This window comes from Dipodomys merriami, unplaced genomic scaffold, assembly GCF_024711535.1.
Source record: "Dipodomys merriami isolate MVZ:Mamm:240054 unplaced genomic scaffold, mDipMer1.0.p SCAF_10, whole genome shotgun sequence".
NCBI classification, from domain to species: domain Eukaryota; kingdom Metazoa; phylum Chordata; class Mammalia; order Rodentia; family Heteromyidae; genus Dipodomys; species Dipodomys merriami.
The window spans coordinates 27,394,471-27,417,481 of NW_027202271.1; the positions used below are offsets into that span (position 1 = coordinate 27,394,471).

General features: G+C 37.6%; 1 protein-coding gene across 1 annotated transcript; it reads right to left on the bottom strand.

The window, feature by feature from the left end:
- Positions 1 to 1,481: 1,481 nt before the first annotated feature.
- Tmbim4 (transmembrane BAX inhibitor motif containing 4) lies at positions 1,482 to 23,011 on the bottom strand. Its single transcript, XM_069988149.1, has 7 exons — positions 22,813 to 23,011; positions 16,532 to 16,640; positions 14,709 to 14,814; positions 12,362 to 12,395; positions 10,417 to 10,534; positions 2,689 to 2,734; positions 1,482 to 1,760 (listed from the first exon to the last, which is right to left on the bottom strand). Exons 1-7 carry the CDS (start codon positions 22,907 to 22,909, stop codon positions 1,554 to 1,556), a joined length of 717 nt encoding a protein of 238 aa, XP_069844250.1. The 5' UTR covers positions 22,910 to 23,011; the 3' UTR covers positions 1,482 to 1,553.

A 23,011-nucleotide genomic window follows, 5' to 3' on the forward strand; every position in this document is an offset into this window, starting at 1 on the left:
CAGCACCACATAAGCAAAAAGAAAAAAGCCGAAAGTGGTGCTGTGGCTCAAGTGGTAGAGAGCTAGCCTTGAGCTGAAGAGCTGAGGGACAGAGCCCAGCCCTAGAGTTCAGACCCCATGACCAGACCCCACCCTCCCTCCCCCAAAAAAACCGCTGAATTTAAGAGTTGGGAATGTGGCTCAGTGGTGGAGCACTTGCCTCGCATGCATGAGGCCCTGGGTTCAATTCCTCAGCACCACATACACAGAAAAAGCTGGAAGTGGTGCTGTGACTCAAGTGGTTGAGTGCTACCCTTGAGTGAAAAGCTGCTCAGGGACAGTGCCCAGGGCCCTGAGTTCAAGCCTTAAGACTGGCCAAGAAAAAAAAAAAAAAGCAGAATTACAGACTGCATTATTAAGTTACTTACATTCCTCATCAGTTTGTATAAAAGTTGGTCTAACAGAAGTCAAATGGCCTTAGTATTAATTTTTTAATTCTAACACATGCCCTCATTTAAACATTCAAGTATAATAGACAATTTCCTGAATATACAAAGATGAGGGGCCCAAACAACTTTGTTTGGATAGAGGAATAACACTTAAAGGTCAAAATAGGCATTGTTATAACTTCTTATGGAGCTGAAAGGCTGCTATGGAACCAGATACACAATGGATAGTGCTGAATACCTGCCAGTAAAACAAATAACCCATCTCAAAAACACATTATGCTACTGGCACCAGTGTGTGAAGCCATGGAATCCTCCATTTTCATGACTTAATCAGAAACAGACAGATTTCTGAAATTCAGATGGTGACCCCACATTGCCAGTTCCTTAGATACAGGAGACTTCTGGACTAAGTTCTATGAAGATAAAAGGTAAAAGTAAAAGGAATGTAAATGCCTAGTTGTTCAAAAAAAGGCTGCAATGGGTTGATGACACTACTAATCCCCAGAACTGTATCAAATGGATTGGAGACTGGTCTGATGATATGCAATAATGCTTCTCAGCAGGCTCTCAGAACCTACTCTTTTCTCATTTTCCTTCCACTTCCATTTTCTTCTATTCCTCTGTCTTTTGCATAAAATTAGTTGTTGTTACTCTACTTCCTGTTAGTTCCACTTGCTTAGTATTTCTTGGGTCCATATTTTCATCTTTAGTTGATATAAAACAATGAACTTGAACGTGCCCTTATACCTGCCTACTTAGTTTTGAGTGGCACAGAAATAACTATGGCTAATTTAGGTATGAAAAAAATTACAACCAAATTGGGCATGGTGGTAGTACATGCCTATAATCCTAGCACTTGGTGAGTTGGAAGAAGGAATAAGTTTGAGGTCAACCTAGGCTTGCTTTATAGTGAGACTCAGTTTCAAAAATAAATTTTAGCAGAATTCTGATATCTCTTACAAGAGTTTCTAAGTAAAAACTTTACAAATGTGATGTTATGAAGAATAGTAAATTTAAGGCACACAAAAATACAGAATGCCAATAAAGACCATGAAAGTTTTAAACAACATTTAATTATATTTCAACTTTTATTACATAATGATAGTCTCTGTATACTGCTCTCAGTTACTTCTTATTAACTGCTTCCAAAAACCGTAAGAGGTGCAGGAACAGATTGATAACATCCAAATAGAGGCTGATGGCAGCTAATACATACTCTTCAGGTGACAGTTTATGCATCAGGGAGTGTGTATCATAGATGATGAAACCGCAAAAAAGAAGGGCTCCCACTGCAGAAAGGACCAGCTCCACTGTCGCACTATAAAAAAAAATCTATAGGCAAGTGGTTAAATATGTAAATTGGTTCTTGAGACCACCATTAATTAATAATCACACTTCCACTGCTCATCTAATAATACTGAATAGATATCAACTAAATTATCCACTTGATTTTAAATATTATCATTCTAATTATAAATTGCTGTAAAATATATTTCTCAGAATCAATGGGCCATTTGGAAGTTCACAGATACAAGCAAAAACCAGGGTGTTTTTGTTGTTGCTGTTGTTTTGGGGGGAGGTTGTTTTTTATTGGGGGGATGAGTAGGGTACCTTGTGCCAGTTCTTGGGCTTGAACTCTGGTCCATGAACTCTCCGCCTTTTCTACTCATGACTGATGCTCTACCACTTAAGCACTTCTGGCTTTTTTTTTTTTTTTTTTTGTCGGTCATGGAGCTTGAACTCTGGGCCTGGGCACTGTCCCTCAGCTCTTTAGCTCAAGGTGAGCGCTCTACCACTTGAGCTACAGCACCACTTCTGGTGGGTTTTCTGGTGGTTTATTGGAGATAAGAGTCTCACAGACTTTCCTGCCCAGGATGGCTTTGAACTGTGATCCTCAGATCTCAGCCTCCTGCGTAGCTAGAATTACAAGTGTGAGCCACCGGCACTGGCTTTTTGCTGGTGAACTGGTAATAAGACTTGTGGCTAGCTGTGATTTTGTGACTAGATTCTCAGATTTCAGCCATTTATTATAGGCATGAGCAACTGGTATCTAATCCCACACGCACTTTTTCCTATGTAATATAACTCACTCACAGTCATTCATCTTTCTTTCAATAAGTAATAATGATCAATGCAAGACCTTGATTTTTTTTTAGAGATTACTGTATAATCATTCCACATACAAATGTTACAGTGTCTTCTGAGAGTAATTTCAACTGACATGGCCAGAATTATATTTCAACTATACTAAACAACTTACCTTCAAGAATACTGACAAGCATAAAATCCATAAAACAGCAAACAGCCTACAAAAATAAAATTTTTAATAATTTACAAGATTATACCTTACTAAAAAGTCTATAATCCTATTCATTTTTTAAAGAAATAATTCCAACTCAGATGTTTGCCAAAGAATAATTCAAGTATAAGAATTCATAACACAGGGTGACATTATCCAAAAAGAAATGTACTCATTTCCTGACTTATGTAACTATAACCTCTCTGTTTATGACCTTTATAATAACACTAAAAATTTTTAAAAAGAAACAAAAACAAGAATTCATAACACAATGAATACTTAAAATACCCATTTTGTTTTTCTTTTAAAGAAACTGAACTAATTGCTATTCAACTTTCTTATGGCAATCAGTAGAGAGTATTAGTTTTAAGTAAGTTTTCAACTAGCATGCAAAGAAAATATTGATATAACAAATCATTACAAAATGTTTAAATCCTGAGACCTGTGAAAATGATAGGAAGCCAGATCTGATGGCTCATGGCTATAACCCTAGACATTCATGAGGTTGAGTCCTGAGGATCTCCATTTGAAGCCAAGTGGTAGGGCACCAGCCATGAACAAGAAAATTAAGTGAGAGCCTGAGGCCCTAAGTTTAAGCCCCAGTATCAAAATCAAACACACACACACACACACACACACACACACACACACACACACACACACACACACACACACACACACACACACACACACACACACACACACACACACACACACACACACACTAGAACTTTGATGAAATGCATTTTTAAGCCAAATAACAAGAGCAAGTGTACTTTCTAATTTTATTCTTATGTATTAAGAATTTTATCCAACAAATCTACCACTACTCTAATTTTTTGAGTTACCATTCAATTGTTAGATAAAGTCTAATTATATGACAAAATACATCTAAGAACTCAATTTTTTATCAAATATGGGACTTAGCAGCTGCTTCAGACCACAGGGAATTATGAAAGCTAAACTTACCCTCCCTTCTTAAAGAAAACCAGGCAAAATATAAGAAGCAACAGCTTTCAGATGTTGAACAAGACAGTGATTCCAGACATAAAGGAAACAAAGATCTACCCAGCTGTAGAATTTCCAGACTATATTGTAGGACAGGAACCCACACAGAGACCATGCCCTCCTTGAGTTATTAAGAAGACAAAAACTCAGAGGTCAGAGAGAATAAGGTGACTAGAATTTGCATGGCAATATATCAGACATGAGAGAGACAGAGAGAAAGAGCTCTGATGATATGTGTTAAGGCTCCCTAGAATCTTCAAGTTCAGTCCTGATCAATGAATGCAAGTTAAAATGTTATCAAAGCTGGGGAGACCACAGAAATGGAGGGACAAAGGGTGAACAATTGCAGCAGTCAAACTCCCTAAACATTATATTTGTGGGTGAGGATGGGAGGGAAACACAGGGAGAGAGTGAGGGTAAGGGGTGACATTGTCCAAAATGTACTCATTACCTGACTTATGTAACTATAACTCATGAGTTATGTCTGCACATCATCTTTATAATGACGATCAAAAAATAAAGCTGGGAAAAGATTACAATACAGAAGTAGGTAGAATAATCCTCAGAATTCACTCAGACTCCAGACAGAGTGGAAAGACCCCCAAAAATACAGGGGACTGAAGAGTTCTCACAAGGGTACTAAACTCAGTAACGGGCCAAATTAGCTCCAAGCTAAAAAGCTGTTTTGGACCCACCAAATAGAGCTTTAAAAGGTTCAAAGAAATTCCAAAGAATTTAACCAAAAATTTTAATGTTATACAAAAGAAAAAGTAACTCAAAACTTAAAACTTGACTGAACTCTGTAGATGAAAACTACAACAAAAAAAGTAAAAAATAATCCTGTGGTTGATATGTAGTAGATTAGACTAAAGAAAAGATCTGAGTTTAAAAATCACAATAGAAACTAAACAAATTGAGTCTCTCTCTCTCTCTCTCTCACATACACACACACACACACACTCACATCTAGTATATATGCAAATGTAGTTCTAAGTAGTAGATCTAAGTTATTTTTATTTTAAATATTTAAATAAAAAGCCAAAATATTTCCATATTTGTTAAGAACTTTAAATCAACAGATCTAAGAAGAAAGTTGAAAAAATATCAAGGAATATGACACTCAAATTACTATAAACCAGAAATAAAGAAGAAATATTCAATATTAAACGTGAAATTTTTTTAAAAAGAGATACATACGAGGATTTCTTGTCAGAAACTACAGAAGGTATAAATGAGGTATCTTTAAACTACTGACAAGAGTTGTTTTGTTTTTTTTTTAATCTTCAAGCAAGAAAATACAGAAAAGCCTTGAATTCTACACCTAGACAATAGCTTTCAAAAATAAAAGCACACAAGAACTGCCAGGTATTTGTATGTTTTTCTAGCACTATAAGAATTTTAAAAGGAAGACCCTTAGTTGAATGCTTGACAAGAAATGTACTCATTACCTTACTGATGTAGCTGTAACCTTTCTATACAGCATCTTTACAAGAAAATAAAATTTAAAAAAAAAATTTTAAAAGGAAGACCCTTAGTTGAATATTACATAAAAACTTTACAAAAAGAAACAAACAACAAAATGGTGTATGTTGGGAGACACAAAAGTTATTTTTGAAAGAGGTTTAAAAATTCTGCCAATTTGGTTAAAATGAAAAATAAAACCTGTTTCCATTTCCTGGAATTCATTTTGATAAATATTATTTTTTTATTGTGAAAATACCATACAGAGGGGTTACAATTACATGGGCAAGTTAATGAGTACATTTCTTATCAAGCATTGTTGCCTCCTCCTTTGTTTCCCTTCCCATCCCTTCCCATCTCCGGCCATCCCCCGTGATAAATATTATTTTAACTGTTCAAAAGCACATGGACATTGCAATTTTGGGTTCCTCCCCTAAGAGTATCCTCCCTTAGTCTCACTGTGCGCGAGTGCCTACATTCATGTATCATGCTCTGCCAATTTTTAAATCTCTTTCAAAGATAACTTAAACTAGAGCAAATTTAACAGTAGTATGGAGTTGATAACATGCATAACTAAAAGTTACAGCAACAATAACAAAAAAGTAGAGAAAATATTCTGTATATGAAATGAACTATTATTTGATAATAGGATGGTAATTTAAAGTTATATACTATAAAACCTACTTAAAAGAACTACAGACAGTAAGCCATAAAGGAAATAAAACCCAACCATATAACTAATCATATTAAATATAAATGGAGTAAACACATAATGTAAATACAGACATCAAAATTGGATTTTAAAAAATTCCAACCACATGCTACCTATAAGATTATTATTCTAGAAATAAATTAAACAAGCTCTAGGAAATGAGGAAGAAAAGAATATTATTCTGAACAGGAAGAAATAAACTAAAATTAAAAGGATGCACCAGATGCTGGTGGCTTATTCCTTTAATTCTAGCTACTCAAGAAGTTGAGACATGAGGATCATGGTTCAAGGCCAGCCCTGGAAGGAAAAGTCCATAAGACTCTTCTCTCCAATTAACCACCAGAAAAACAGAAGTAGCGCTGTGGCTCAAGTGTAAAGCGCTGGCCTCGAGGTAAAAAGTTTAGGGACAGCACCCAGCACCACAATTCAAGTCCCATGATTGGCCAAAAAAAAAAAAAAAGAAGTATGCAATGATATACCATACTTACACAATCAGAAGAAGATAAGGGGGGCTGTTTTAACAGTGCAGGTTTTAGGATGAAGATATTATCACAAAGTAGGCTAGTTCATAAAGCAAAAAATATTTTATTCCCCAAGAGGATTTACAATTCTTACATCTAAAAAGAGCCTCTAATAATGATATAAAACTAACATTTAGAGGAAACAGATCAATATATACTGAGTTAGAAATTTCAACACCCCTGAATTAGAGGCAGAAAATTACTAAGTACACAAAAGCCTTGAATAACACTACCAACTAACCTGTCCTACCTGAAATTAATCAAATACTCCAATAGCAAAATGTATATTCTTTTCTAGTACACAAAGTACATTTACCAAGATATCATAAAACAAATTTCAATAAGTGCTAAAGAACTGATATCATTCAAAAAATGTTCTCTAAAAATAACATAAGTAAATAAAATACCGCTATAAAGCTGGGCACTGGTGGCTTATGCCTGTAATGCTAGCTACTCAGGAGGCTGAGATCTGAGGATTGAGGTTCAAAAGCTAGCCCAGGCAGACAAATCCAAGAACACTCAAATTAACTACCAAAACACTGTAAGTGGAGGAATGGCTCAAGTGGTGGAGCATAAGCTTTGAGGGAAAAAGCCAAGAATTCAAATCCTAGTACCAGTACACATAATACCAGATATATGTATTATTATATATGTACACAATATATCCATATCTATATATATATTTATATATATATCTATATATCTATATATAGAGATATATAGATATAGATAGATAGATATAGATATAAAACCATGCTTGATAAAAATCCCTGGCCATCACTTGTTTCACTCAAATACACTAAGTTTCTCAAGATACACCTGGTAGAGCTAAACTAGAAAGTGCCATGCCACCTCACAATATAGATCCTTCAGGAATAAGAGACTTAAGGCTTTTTCACTAGCAAGCCCTAAGGAAGTTCCAGTGGAAAAGGTGATGTTAAGAACTATATAGTAGCCGGTACCAGTGGTTCACACCTGTAATCCTAGTTACTCAGGAGACTGAGATCTGAGGATTGTAGTTCAATGCCAGCCCAGGCAGGAAAGAGTCCGTGAGATTCTTATCTCCAATAAACCACTGGAAAACTGGAAGGGAGCTGTGGCTCAAGCAGCAGAGTGCTAAGCCTTGAGCTGAAAAGCACAAGGACAGCACTCAAGCCCAGATTTCAAGCCCCACGACCGACAAAAAAAATAAATAAAAACTATAAAGTACCAGACATTGGTGGCTCATGCCTGTAATTCTAGCTACTTGGGAGGCTAAGATCTGAGGATCAAAATTTGAAGTTGGCTCTGAGCTTTTTTAAAGTCCAAGAGACTATTATCTGCAGTTACACAGACACACAGACACACAGACACACACACACACAGACACACACACACACACACACACACACACACACACACACACACACACACACACACACACACACACACACAGCATCAGAGATTTTACCCTATTTGCATGCTGAAATGTTAACCTGGTATAGTCTCACAGATGTTAGGATAAGACATGAGATTCCCAGGTCTGAGATAAGGAGCATTTTATTTCAGCAATAACAGTAGCTAGAGAATCAGCATTTTCACACCAGAAACACCCAGTTCACACAAGGTGAGGCTAAGAGGGCTAGATGACACCTACTCACACAGTGAATTATGATAAAGAACCACCTTCAATGTAGGAAGCAGTATCTTTTTTATAATGGCAAGTTAGTGTGTTTCCTCATTGCTTCCAAGGCTGTTTATTATAAGAACAACCTTGAAAAGATCATCTAAAAAACAAGTCACAAGACATTCTGAAGACATGCAGCAACACAAAATAAGATATTAAGGAGAAATTGTTCCCAAAAGATGTGAAGATGGCTCCTGAAGGTTTTGATAAGACATTAAAATAAAGCCACCAAAGATGTCTCTCTAGATATTTATTTTTACTATGGCTGCACATGAAAGGTTCTACATTTGAACAGTGTTAAACACTACAGACAATAATGAGAACACACTTTTCTCCACTACAACAAAATTAGAATCTGGCAAGCTTAGTCCTGGGGACATAATAAATGGTAATTTAGGTTCACAGATTCTCCTTGGTGAGGCTGGTAACTTGAGTCTGTTTTCACTTAATGTCAACATTCTCTATCAATACAGTATTAGTCAAGTAAAGATTTGAAGGTCATGTCTTGCAAATATGCTTCCTAAACTGTTAATTCACAAGTTGGATACTTTGACTTATAGTTCATTAAATATTTGAATAACAAAGAGCAAACGTTCTGAGAACATAGATAACATTAAATATTAAATATCAAATATTAAGATTAAATATAAGATTATATTAAGATTAAATACAAGATGAAGTGCAGACTTTGCCATTTTGAAGCAAATTTTATCCTCTTAACAAGGAGCACAGATTAAGGGATAACCTACCTTCAAACTGTGATATGCTAGGGAGAAAAAAACAAACCCTGATTTGTAACACCTTCAATCTTCTTACTCATATTTTGTGTCCCATTTTGGTATTCAGCCTCCATGAGCATTTTGGCTTTGTGATTAGTGCCATTAAGTTTCATTTAAAACAATAAAATAAGCAATAAAATACTATTCTTAAGTATCTGAACCTATAGCATTCTAACATAAAAATCAGTAGGAGTAGTATTTTTCAGGTGAGTTATTATGTGGCAATATCCCATAGCTGACGGCAGTAAAAGCAATTCAATGGAGAACTGACTATATCCACAGAGCAGTCATAAAGTGTTGAAGGATTTAAATAAGCCATGATCAAGTGGCCATTTGAAATGTATCACCTGGTTACTTTGTGGAAAACAGACTGGAAATTGATAAGATAGAAAGTCTTGTTATAATAATAAAGTTAAGACAATTTTGAAAGGGCTCTACTTTCAGTTTTATAGCAGGCAAGCTTCCATCAGATATACCACCAAACACATATGAAACATCTATCCAAAAGAAGGAAAAAAAAAGAAAAAAGAAAGGTCGGAGCCATGGCTCAGTTGGTAGAGTACTAGCAAGTGAGCGAAAGTGTCAGGTATGGCATTCCAGTCCCAATCGACCAAAAAAGAAGAAAGAAAGGAGAGGAAGAGGAAGAGGAAGGAGGTGGAGGGGAAGAGGAAGGAGGAGAGGGAGAAGGAAGAGGTGGAGAGGGAGAAAGAATAGAAGGAAAAGAAGGAAAAGGGGAGGAGGGGAGAAGGGGAAAGGGAAGGGGGAGGGGGAGGAGGGAGAAGAAGAAAAAAAGGACTACCTCCATCCATCCCTCCACCTAAGGTAAACTCTGTCCTAGGGGGAATTTTTTTTTTTTTTAAGAAACATCTAGGCAGCTTGCACAACTGTATTTTTCCCAAAGAGATTCCTGGTAATCTAGACTATGGGGAAACAAAAGGAAGGAAAGAATGTTTCATAAGAGTAGACTTTAGTATTTAGTGTTGCAACAGGAATAAAAACAGGAGAAAATGGGTGAGTGACCATGTGCCAACAATAGGCTATGCATTCAGATGAGGGTAACACAGTAATGTAAAAAGGATCATCTATTCGTTTAGTTTAATGTAAAAAGGATCATCTATTCATATATGTATTTAAAAAAAGGATACAGGCTATTCTAGATGGATCAAAAAAGTTTTAAAGTCCTTGCAGATGTTTCCAGTATCTAGGCTAATTATACTGCCTTTGCCACAAAGATGTAGGTGGCCTTGGTAACATCTGTGCTAAGACAAATGACCAAAATGATTTCAGTGAAGTGCACACATAGGCTTACAAAAGGGGATTTACTTCCCTTTCACTACAGAAAAGAAGAAAATGTCAAAAAGCCACTTTCCAACATCTTGTGTGTTCTGAACAAGTGGGGCCTGGCTCTAGAACTCAAAAGAGATAATAATGTCCCATCGACTTCCATTCTAAGACATTCAAAGTATATAGTATAGTATTTCTCTCTTAAAACTACCTATAATATTAAAGACGTCTATTATACCCAAGAGTATATTAACTTACCCTGCTCCAAATTTGCTGAAATCTCTCTTAGATTGTAGAGTATATACAGTCAAACCAAGAAATACTGCAGTAGTCAGTATAAAAGCTTGTAGAACAATATATACATCATAGAAAGTAACTGTAGAATGAAAACATTGATTTAAAATGTATACAAACATACTTGAGATAAAATAGCATTTTCTGGCATAATAGAAATGTTTTATTTTTGTCTATACAGTTTACCAATAAAACAATTAAGATTTCTTACCTACCTTTGAATATAATGGTACAGTAAAACCATACTTATGTGATAAGCAGGCTATAAAACATTCACACAAAATGATAGTGACTAGAGATGCCTACATGTAATGAGTTAAAGAGTTTTAAAGAGATGGTAGAGTGATTCTCACCCATCTGTTCCAGCTACAGTTTTTCACCATCTTTGGTGATTATACACTATCACTAAATATTGATTCAGATGACTCTAGGCCATCCGGCTAGCTAGGAGTTCTTGGAAGGCAATTCTAGCCATTTGCACCCAATTCACCAGCCCAATTCAAGTCAATTGAACAAGAGAAATATTGAGGCACTCTGGGTTGGCCTACCACATTACACACCCTACAGAGGACAAAAATGAACTATTAATTGTATTATATCTAAATCTGTATTATATTAGAGCACAGTACTGTGGAGTTTATTGAATATGTACCAAGTTCTCCCAAATTCCTTTCTGAAATTTTAGAATGATATCCAGATAATAGCTATTGTAATACAACTGCTTAATACTGTAACAGAATGCTAAATTATAGCCTTCTTAGAAACGGTTAAGTGCTTTGAACCTAAAAACACTTCAATAATTTAAAATTCTCTAAGAGTTAAACATTTACAATATTTCTATTCCTAAATTACTGAAATTTGTAATAGGATTGGGAAGGTAAACATACACAAAAAGGTCAATTTTGCTTCTTGTCAATAATTTCAATTCAATCAGATGGCTAAGATATTACATCAATGGGGAAAATAATATTCTCAAATTATCTCGTCTGTTTTCTACCTCCAGTTCAAATAGGCCTGTGTTATACTCCTTATACATGATGGGTTTGGAGGGGGAAGAGATGGACTGGTATCATTAATAATAAATAACATTAGCAGATAACACTAAGAAGTTAATTTACTTCCTCCTTGCTATGATGAGAAGCTTTAATTCTACTTCATTGAGTATTTTTTAGTATTTATTTGTATTCTAGTCCTTTGAAACGAAAAAGAGTGAGGAATCACCAAGAAAACACAGATTCAAAGTTTAAAAATAGTAATGAAAAATGGGAACAGATAAATATATTAACCTTCAGGATTTACATTTGCTGTTATTGAGAGGAGGGGTTAATGCTGACCTTTTTGGTATCCAAGGTTAACTGAAGATAATCAGAATTGTTACTGCTAACTTATTGAAACTTTAGTCAAGCCTTACACAGTGTACATCAAGTAATTATAACAGAGAGTTGGCTTTGAAACATGTGTTTAACATGAAGTACAGAAATGGATATTATTGCTGTTGTTTGGGCTTAATGATATACAAAGATGCAGCAATCAAGCACAGTTTAACAGGGGCAATTCTTAGGGAGCTTAGCCATGTGATGAAAGTACATATCTTAAAACACATGTTCTCAGTTCCCCCAAGTCTCTTTAAGTTAGAGAAAAGATTGGCTCCATTTGTCTTATTTTTATACATGGGAAAACACTGTTCTACATTCATTTTGTTTTCTTTAAACTTTTCCACATAGTTCAGCTGAGCTATGTAAAGCATAAATATTTGGCTTTTACTTATCTCTTAGGCAATCTTTATTGTATGCCCTATTTTTGAAATACAACATTCTGTGATGTTAAACTTTAACCCCAAATACCTTTGTTATCTGAAAGATTTACCCACATTAAAGTTACAACATAGAGAAACACAATGACGACTTACCAACAATGGCCACAGTCAGAGCTTCCAACAGTGTCTAAGAAAAAGAAACTGAATTAATGCATGTAAAATGCATAGTGACTTGTATTCATTTTCTAATTTCTACTAGTTTAGTGTGATCATAATAGGAATAATGTCCTTTTAGTCCAAGGAACCTTGTAGACAAGACAGTTACTAAGCCAAACAGGAACAACAACAAAAAAATCTGTCTGTAGTAAAAATATTTAAATTCTGTGGATTCATCAACTCTTTAAGCTCTAATCGGATTTTTCATATCTTTATCAGGAAGAATACATAGTAGAATTAATATAGAAAATTCTTTTTTTCTCACTTTATGTAATATAAATTTAAAAGATATTGTAAATTATGCATATATTTATTTTAAAAATCCTCAACATCTCATACAAGTAAGATTTAACACTGTTCCCTGTGTTCAGTACCTCTTTCTCCCCTTGCATCAGTTTTTAACTGGAAATAGGGATCCTCAGATTAAACATTACATTTTCAGTATCCCTTGCAGCTAATTCTGGCCACGTTACTATGTTTTAACTAGGCTAACCTAAGTAAAGAAATGTTTAGACCCTACTGGATTGCGCTCTAAAAGCCCAAAGCTCACACTCACTCTCGCTCCCCCTTCCCCTCTCCTCCTCTCCCCTTCTTCCCCCCTTCTCTCTCTCTCTCTCTCTCTCTCTCTCTCTCTCTCTCTCTCTCTCTCTCTCTCTCTCTGTCTCTCTCTCTCTCTCTGTCTCTCTCTCTCTCTCTCTGTCTCTCTCTCTCTCTCTCTGTCTCTCTCTCTCTCTCTCTCTCTCTCTCTCTCTCTCTCTCTCTCTCTCTCTCTTTATTTGCCAGTCCTGGGGCTTGAACTCAGGGCTTGGGCATTGTCCCTGAGTCTTTCTGTATTCAAGGCTAGCACTCTACCACTTGAGCCATAGCACAACTTCCAGCTTTTTCTGTTTATTTGGTGCTGAAGAATGGAACCCTGGCCTTCAAGCACGCTAGGCAAGCACTCTACCACTAAGCCACGTTCCCAGCCCTCTTTCTCCTTTCCTTTTGTTGTGTCCTTAACTGAATACTATGTGAGGATATGGTAATGAGGTATTCTACTATAGCATGTAAGCTTTAGGAATGCCAGAGCCACAGTTAACCCTTGCTAATTTCTCTAGTCATTCAGATTTTTATATGAAAGAAAAAAAAACTATCTTAAGATACCTCTTTTATCATTGCTTAAACCATGTAAAAAGTAAATGAATTCATATCCTAAATACAACATAAATAAAACTTTGTACAATAGCCTTTCTTTCCCTTAATTACATTTTCCTTACTTCATCTTCTTTGCCTAATGCAGTCACATCTTCCCCATCTGATAGTCTGTATCAAAGATAAGCCAGAAGTGTCAGCAGTATCTGTATAGTTATACTTGGAGAAGCATTTCCTGTTCTCCCTCCTGCCTGACCTCAATGTTAGGTTTTTAAAAAGAGGTAGCCGAGTAAGAACAGCAGCACGCGCACGCGGTATTCAGGTAAGGGGTAGGTTTATTCAGTAGACCTGCTGGGACCAGGCAAGGTTAGCACTCCACGTGGCTGGGAAAGGCCTGGGAATGAGAGAGAGCTGGGAAAGAGGAAAGAGAGAGAAAAGAGCTAGAAATTAGCTAGAAAAGAGCAGCGAGAGAGCAGAGAGAGCTAGAAAAGAGCAACGAGAGAGGGTCTAGGCCTGTGCTAGGCCTTATCTAGGGTATGGGCGGAGAAAGGTGTGGCCACATCAAATTCAGATGTGACCTCAGCAGATGCAGATGTGACCTCTTCCAGGTGTCCCAGTTGCCTAGGTAACACAGGCACTGGGTGGAGACTTTGCTGCGAGGAGGGTGGAGTCTGCTAGCCATCCAGGAGCGGACCTTTCACTCAATAACCATCAACCAGAGCAAAGTGGAATGGGAAATTGGAGATTTCTCACTGTTCTAGTGAGTACTCTTCCTGCTGGCCCAATGTTGGTCTATATGCTCTCCCTATAGAGAAACAACTCCCTCTGAAAGAAGACAATAGATGGATTTGAAGAAATAGTCTACATTACCCTATTTGTGAGAGAGAGAGAGAGAGAGAGAGAGAGAGAGAGAGAGAGAGAGAGAGAGAGAGAGAGAGAGAGTGTGTGTGTGTGTGTGTGTGTGTGTGTGTATTTCCTTTCTCTCTATTACATAACTGACAGGGGTGAAGAACTGGAATCTGAACCAAAGACTGGCAATCTGAACATTGGTTAACCATTCTTCTGTCATAGTTGTATTTGTATATACATTCAGTTAAATAACAACTTTGAAAACTCAAGCTAACAAAGAAATAAGCATTGTCAGAGTACTCACAAATCCAAATAGCAAGTAGAGGTTAAGGGGATGCTTATGTCTGTTTAAAGTCAATGCGAAAATCAAACCCAAAGATCCAAGAGCAAACACCAGAATTAAGGCAGGACTGAAAAACATAATGTTAAAAACATTTCAAATTCTAAAATAACGAGTAATGTTATCCAATTTAATAAAACCTATTTTATATGTTCATAAAACTATTTTTAAAAATCTGGCCGGACATTGGTGGCTCACTGCTATAATCATAGCTACTCAGGAGGATGAGATCTGAGGATCATGGTTCAAAGCCAGCCTGGGCAGGAAAGTCCATGAGACTCTTATCTCCAATAAACCACCAGAAAACTGGAAGTAGTGCTGTTCTATTGGTAGAGCACTCGCCTTGAGCTAAAGAGCTCAGGGACAGCGCCCAGGCCCAGAGTTCAAGCCCCATGACTGACAAAAAAAAAAAAAAAAAGGCTGGAATGATCTACCCCAAACTATCAAGAAGTCATTTTCATTTATATCTGGAAACATTGAAGAGTTATGAGCAGAACAAAGGAAAGAACCCATAGGAGTAGGAGAAGAATTCCTCTTCTTTTTCATGATCATATTTGAGTAATGCTTATAGTTAGTACATTACTTTTATGATTAAAATACAATAAAGAAAAGATATTTAAAAACTTTTGTGCCAGTCCTGGGGCTTGAACTCAAGGCCTGGGCACTGTCCCTTAGCTTTTTCACTCAAGGCTGACAGTCTACAGCACTCTACCACTTGAGCCTCAGACCATGTCTGGTTTTTGGTGGTTAATTGGAGGTAAGAGTCTCGTGGACTTTTTTCCCCAGACTGTATTTGAACCATATCCTTAGTTCTCAGCTTCCTGAGCAGTAAGGGTGACAGGAGTGAGCCACCAGCACCTGGCTTTTAATAAACAGATGTTACACATAGCTACTCTTTCAGGGTACTTACCACATGGCCATAATTTAAATTATTGTATCTCAAATGTCAAACTAATAGTTTAAGACTCTTGTTTGGTAAGGGGAAGAGAAGCAAATTCTTTATTTCTAAGAAAACATTCTTTATTTGTTTTATCTTTCCTTTAAAATAAAGAAATCATGTTTTTAGCTATAGAAATAGTAACTTTGTAAGTAAAATATTTAATAATGGATGGGTCAAGTAGAGCCTTTCTGAAATTTCTCAGTGAACTCCTCATCACAAAACAATGAAGACACATTTATATTCAATAATTTTTTAAAGCAATGTCTTAGGTTTCAGGGACAGAATAGTCTGATAAAAATTAAAATTAAAAAAAATTAAAAAGTAGGACTTAACTGAATGCAGTAAAAACTCTTATTTCTATTGTGGGAGATGAATGCAGTAAAAACTCTTATTTCTATTGTAGGAGATGAAGGTTGAACCTTTTTTTTTGGGGGGGGGGTCCGGTCGTGGGGCCTGAACTCTGGGCGTGGGCACTGTCCCTCAGCTCTTCAGTTCAAGGCTAGCGCTCTACCACTTAAGCCACAGCGCCACTTCCGGCTTTTTTCTTTTTGCTTATGTGCTGCTGAGGAATCGAACCCAGGGCCTCGAGCATGCAAGGCAAACGCTCTACCACTGAGCCACCTTCCCAGCCCCAAAGGTTGAACCTTAAGAAACTATAAAAAGGTAAAACATCAGATTATAAAACATTTTCCTTCATTAAGAACTAATGTGGTTTATATGAGTTACATGATGGACTTTTTGACACTTTAACCCCAAAAGTTAATTTTTAAAAAAAATCTTTGTTTATATAAGCAATTTAGATAAGATGAAATGTCCACAATGACTCAGAGTCTTCTTGTCACCTTACCTCGCATGGACAAATGTCCGTATGGACTCAAAGGATAAGAACACTGCAGACATCACTGTAGTTAAGAGAACTTGCAGAGACAGGATGCTGTAGACTTTTCGGAGAAAGGCTGAAAGAAAAACATATTACGTATGACTGTTTTCTTCAGTTTTATCACAGAACTGTTAGACCAAATTTCTTCTTAGAAAAACTTTATTTTTCTGGGAAAGGATGACATTGTCCAAAAAGAAATGTACTCTTTACTTGGCTTACCAAATAGTAGCCCCTCTGTACATTACCTTTATAATTACAATTTTTAAAAATACTTAAAAGAAAAATTAAGTTTTTTTATTCATTCTTTCTTAAATCTTAATATAAAGAATATAATAACACTGAAAAAATTCAAGAATTATGAGAGATAGCCAATCTTCCAAAATACATGGGCTTAAAATAAATTAATAGGCCCAATAATAAAGGCTTTCATCAAAATACAAAAAAGTACCCTATCTGTGAACAACACACAATAAAGCAAAGGATTAAAAACACACAATTTATGCAAGAATAGTTCTACCTAGGACATGAAAATTAGAAACAGAAAGTATATAGTTAGATCAGGCACAGTGGTTCATGCCTGAAGTCTAACATTCTTGGAAGGTAGCGATAAGAGTCTTGTCAAAAAGGGTGAGACCTTAACTCAAAGAACAGACCGAGTATGGTGGTGCATGCTGGCAAACCCAGCTATGAGGGAGACATAGGTAAGAGAATCACAGTCCAAGGAATGGCCCAGGGAAAAGCACAAAACCCTATCTGAAAAATAAAGCAAAATGGAATGTAGGTGTGGCTCAAGTGGTAGAATGCTTGCTCAACAAGTACAAAGCCCTGAGTTCAAACCCCAGTACCTACAGTTAGCCATAACTTTTTTAAAATCTTAATTTCTACAGCAGCAAAAATGTTTCCCCAAAATGAAACTTATCTTCAAAAGGCAGTTAAAATATATATATGCCTTAGCCCATCAATTTTATTTCTTATTTATAATAATTCTATGTCTAGTTTCTATACAATTTTGGGGGTTTTGTTTTGTTTTCTTTTCTTTTTTTGGCAGTCATGGGGCCTGAACTCTGGGCCTGGGCGCTGTCCCTCAGCTCTTCAGCTCAAGGCTATTGCTCTACCACTTGAGCCACAACACCACTTCTGGTTTTCTGAGTGGTTTATTGGAGATAAGAGTCTCTTGGCCTTTCCTGCCCAGTTGGCTTTGAACCAAGATCCTCAGATCTCAGCCTCCTGAGTAGTCAGGATTAACGCCTGGCACAACAAGAATTCTTGCTTTACAAATATTTTATTAGCCAGGTGCCAGTGGCTCATGACTGTAATGTTAGCTACTTAGAAGGCTGATAATCTGAGGATCAGTTTGAAGCCAGCCAGGACAAAAAAAGTCCCTGTGAGACTCTTATTTCCAATAAACCACTCAAAAACTGGACGTGGTAGTGTGGCTCAAGTTGGTAAAGCACTAACCCGGAGCACAAAGAGGCTCAGGGAAAGCACCCAGGCCCTGAGATCAAGTCCCACAATCAACAAAAAATATTTTATTACTAACATCTATAAACCTACACCAAAGCACAGCAATATAATAAAGTATCAAATAGCCAAGGCAAAAAGAGAAAGGCAGCCAGAGAGGCCCTATATAATCCTAGCCAGTCCAGAGGCTGAGATTTAAGGATCCAGATTATAAACCAAAACCCAGGCAAATAAAACTAAGAGACTCTTATTTCCAATTAACCACCAAAAAGCCAGAATTGGGGCATGGCTCAAGTGGCAGAGTGCCAGTCTTGAGTGAAAAGATGAGCAAAAGTATATTGCCCTTAAGTCAAACTCCAGCACCAACACAAAAAACTGAGAAATACTCATTTAAAATGTTCTGATAGATACATGACATAAATAATATAGTACACTAGCACAATTCCAGTCCTCTCTCTTTGGACACATACTCTTTTGTACATATTCTCTTCCCCTACAGTCCTAGCTAACTTATAACCAATCAGCTCTCAAAATTCAGCCTTTCACAGTTCATAGTATGAATTACATGTTTTTCCTTCATGTTCCCAAGAGATCCTAACATACACTTGGGCACTGCATAATTAATAAGTCTACTTGTCCTTCTCCCCAGTAGACAATAAAGTCTAAATACCTCAGAGTCTTTAACTCTCATTTCCTACATGGAAAATAGGAAATGTTTGTGTTTTTCTATTTCTCCCTACTGTAACCCTGCTATACTAAAATAAATCCTTGCTAAAATAATTCCCATTGTTTTCTAACAATGGGAAGCAAGTCCTATTCATGTTCAGTAAACTTATATTGGATTAGTGAAGGGAAGATTTTACAACTCAAAGATGAAAAAGAAATAGAAATAACAGAGCCATCACTTTTTAGAACATGTTTAGGTAGGCAATGTAAATCATGTTGAATGACTAAAAAGTCACTGAGAGCTAGAAGAAATACATTAAAGCTACTTTTCATGATACATTTACAGGTTTCTTTTAAAACACTGCTATGGTAAAAAAAAAAAATAGATGGAGAAAAGATGAACAATACAATCACGCGATTTAGTATACACTATATGGAAAATGTTCTATATAACGTATGGGAAGGGATGGGAAACTAGGGTAAGGCAGACGAAGGGGTGACATTGTCCAAAAAAATATACTCACACCTTAATAATAACAATAACATTATATATTTTTAAAAGTAAAAAATATGTTTGCTAGTTCATGTCTGTAATCCCAACACACAGGAAGTTGAAGCAGGACAACAGGAAGCTCAGGCCCTCCTCTGGAAAGGGCTTGAAGAGTCCTCAAACCATCACAGAACCACTCTATAATCCAGGCAATACCACTCTTAATGAGTTTACCCAAAGATTACATGCCAGGATACAGTAAAGCCACGAGCACAAACAAGTGTTCACAAAGAAGCTTACTCAAGATGTTCCTCAGCAGATGAATGGATAAACTATGGAACATACTAACAAAAGAACATTCTTCAATAGTGAAAGGAAATGAGCTATCCACCCATGAAAACACATTGAAGAAATCTTAAATGTATGTTACAGTAGGAAGTGAAACACACCAATCTGAAAAACAAAATACTGGTGGTCCTGACTATATGGTATTGTGGAAAAGGCAAAAGTATGGAGACAATAAAAAGGATCAGGGTTCACCAAGGTTTAGCTAGGAAGAGTCAATGGACACCGCACAGCTGTTTAAGAAGTGGAAACTATGGAGGGGAAGGGGAAAAACAAGTCGTTTAAATAAGGATACAGGTGGACCTGTTGCAACAATGAGAAGTACAAGTCCACGAAAATGAACTTTACAACTTTGGTGGGGGTGGGGGTAGGGGGGGGGGATGGGAAGGGATGGGAAGGGGAAACAAAGGAGGAGTCTACAATGCTTGATAAGAAATGTACTCCTTATCTTGCCCATGTAATTGTAACCCCTCTGTACAGTATTTTCACAATAAAAAATAAAAATTAAAAAAAGAAGTGGAAACTACTCAGTGTGATACAATAATGGTAGATACATGTTAGTACACATTTATTAGAACCCATAAAACACGTGACACTAAGGGTGAGCCCTAATGCAAACTATGGACTTTTGATCATAATAATATGTCAGTCTAGTTTCACTGACTGTAATAAATATGCTCCTCTGGAACAGGACATTGATAAAGAGACTTGGTAGAAGATAAGGATTATATGATAAATTTTCTCTACTTTCTCAATTTTTCCAGGACCCTAAAATTGCTTTTAAGAATAAAACCCATATTTAAAGTTAGGAAAAGGACTTGAACAACATTTTTCTAAACAACATATACAAATGTCCCATGAAATATATTTTTTAAATGTTCAACATCACTAGGCCTTAGGGAAATACAAATCAAAACCAAAATGATGTGTTATTTCACCATCATTTGGATGTCTACTTTCATTTCAACAGAGAGAAAAAAAAGAAATATTGGCAAGGATGAACCTCTGTATGCTGTTGATGGTCTCATGTAAATGGTGCAACTACTAAGAAAAACAGAATGGCAGATCCTTAAAGAGCTACAATAAGAGTTACCACACAAAACCCAGCAGCTTCAATTTTGAGTACACACATAAAAGAATTAAAGCAGGTTCTTAAAAGAGATATGTGCACACCTGTATTCATAGTGTTACAATTGCCAAAAGGTAAATGTAGTGGAAATGTTCAAGATTAGATGAACAGATAAACAAAATTTGGTATATACGTGCAATGTAATATCAGTCTTAAAAAGGAAGGAAATTAGGCAGGTGTCAATGGTTCATGCCCCTAATCCTAGCTACTCAGGAGGCTGAGATGTGAAGATCAAGGTTTAATGCCAGCTCCAGCAGGAAAGTCTGCAAGACTCCTATCACCAATAAACTATCCCCCAAAAAGCCAGAAGTAGAGCTGTGGCTCAAGTGGAAGAGGGCTAGCTTTGAGCCAAAGAAGCTCAAGGGCAGTGCCCAAATCCTGAGTTCAACACTCAGAACTGGCACAAAAAAGAAAAGGGAAAGGGAAAGGGGCTGGGAAGGGATGATTTCATACACAGTACAATGCAGATGCACTAAAGAGACATTATGCCAATTGAAATAAGCCAATTATAAAAAAAACAGTGGGAGATTCTTTTTATATGAAGTATTTAGAGCAGTCAATTTCAGACAGACAAAGTAGAATATAGTTGCTCGGACAGAGGTGAGAAGTCATTGTTTAATAGCACACTTTCATTTTTGCAAGATGAAAAAGTTCTGGAAACTGAGTGCACAACAATGTAAAAATACTTAGCATGGGGCTGGGAAGGTAGCTCAGTGGTAGAGCACTTGCCTTGCATGCTCAAGGCCCTGGGTTCGATTCCTCAGCAGCACATAAGCAAAAAGAAAAAAGCCAGAAGTGGTGCTATGGCTCAAGTGGTAGAGCACTAGCCTTGAGCTGAAGAGCTGAGCAACAGCGCCCAGGCCCAGAGTTCAGGACCCACGACCGGAACCAAAAAAAAAAAGAAAAGAAAAAGAAAAAACCGGAAGTGGCGCTGTGGCTCAAGTGGTAGATCACTGGTCTTGACCTGAAGAGCTGAGGGACAGCGCGGAGGCCCAGAATTCAGGCCCCAAGATTGGACTGAAAAATAAAAAAATACTTAGCATGACTGAACTGTACTCTTAGAACTGGTGAGACTGTAAAGTCTTTATGTTACATGTATTGTGCCACAATTTAAAAAAAAAATATTTTGGCAGCTGAACTCACGTGTCACAACAACTTCAGAATTCAGGAATTTAGCTCCAGGCACCAAGATTCTTAATAAATCAGAACTATCCTCATAATTCCTTTCGGGAACCAGTTCCAGCAGATTTACAGGCAGGCTGTAAATCTGGGTCAACTTCTGTGACCAAAATGCTGAACCAGGGCAAAGAGTGAATTCTGTTTACCTGACACCAATTTTAATATATAAAACTATGTCTGCCTACTGGGTAATGTAAAACTTTAAACTACCAGGACATTTTTTGTTGTTGTTGTTTTAACTGATTTGGGCAGCATTGATCTCACTAATACCCCAACCTCTGTTGGATTAGAATTAGTATGTCTGCCCAGAAAGGGGCGGGGGGGGGGGGGGGAAGGGGGGCGTGGAGACCAAGACAGGTAAGGTCGCTGCCCTGACAGAAATAAAAGTCCAGTGCACAAGAGACAAGGAAATAAACATTTACAACGGGTTTCACTCCCTCACAGTGAGCAGAGGAAGGAAACAACCCTACTGGGGACAAATGTCACAAAGGACAATTATCACACAGTAAAGTTATTGGCATCCAAAAAAGAATTTTTTTTTAAAGGAAGCTTTCCTTTGATTTACGAATGTCAGATCAGGCTGGGCGACGGCGGTTTACAGCTGTCATCCTCACCACCCGGGGGGCTGAGGTCGGAGGACCCAGATTCAAAACCAACCCGGGCAAGAACCACCAAAAAGCTGGAAGTGACGCTGTGGCTCGAGCGGTGGAGCGCCAGTCTTGAGTAGAAAAACAGTTCAAGACCCAGGACTAGCACAGGAAAAGGAATCCATCAATACACTGGGGTAGTAAGCAAATGTACAAGTAACAAAACGCCAGGGTCGGGCCGCTCGAGCTCTCCGCCGCGGGCCGCAGCGGGCCCCGCGGACTGCAGCTCCCGAGCCCCGGGAGACGAGGCCTCGGGGGCCGCCACACAGCGGGGAGCCCGGGCGACCGGAGCTCCGGGCGGCCGGAGCCCCGGCGCCACCGCGCCACCTACCCATGCGGATGTGCACGCTGGCAGACGCCACGCAGCTGCCATAGTTGAAGTCATCCTCGATGGACGAGCAGGGATAGCGGGGGTCAGGGTCGGCCATGTCGCCAGGAGAACCCCCCCGCCGCGGACCCGCGCCAAGCCTCGGGGACTAAACTGACCACAACGGCCTGAGCCCCACTTCCGGGATAGAACCTTCCCAGAC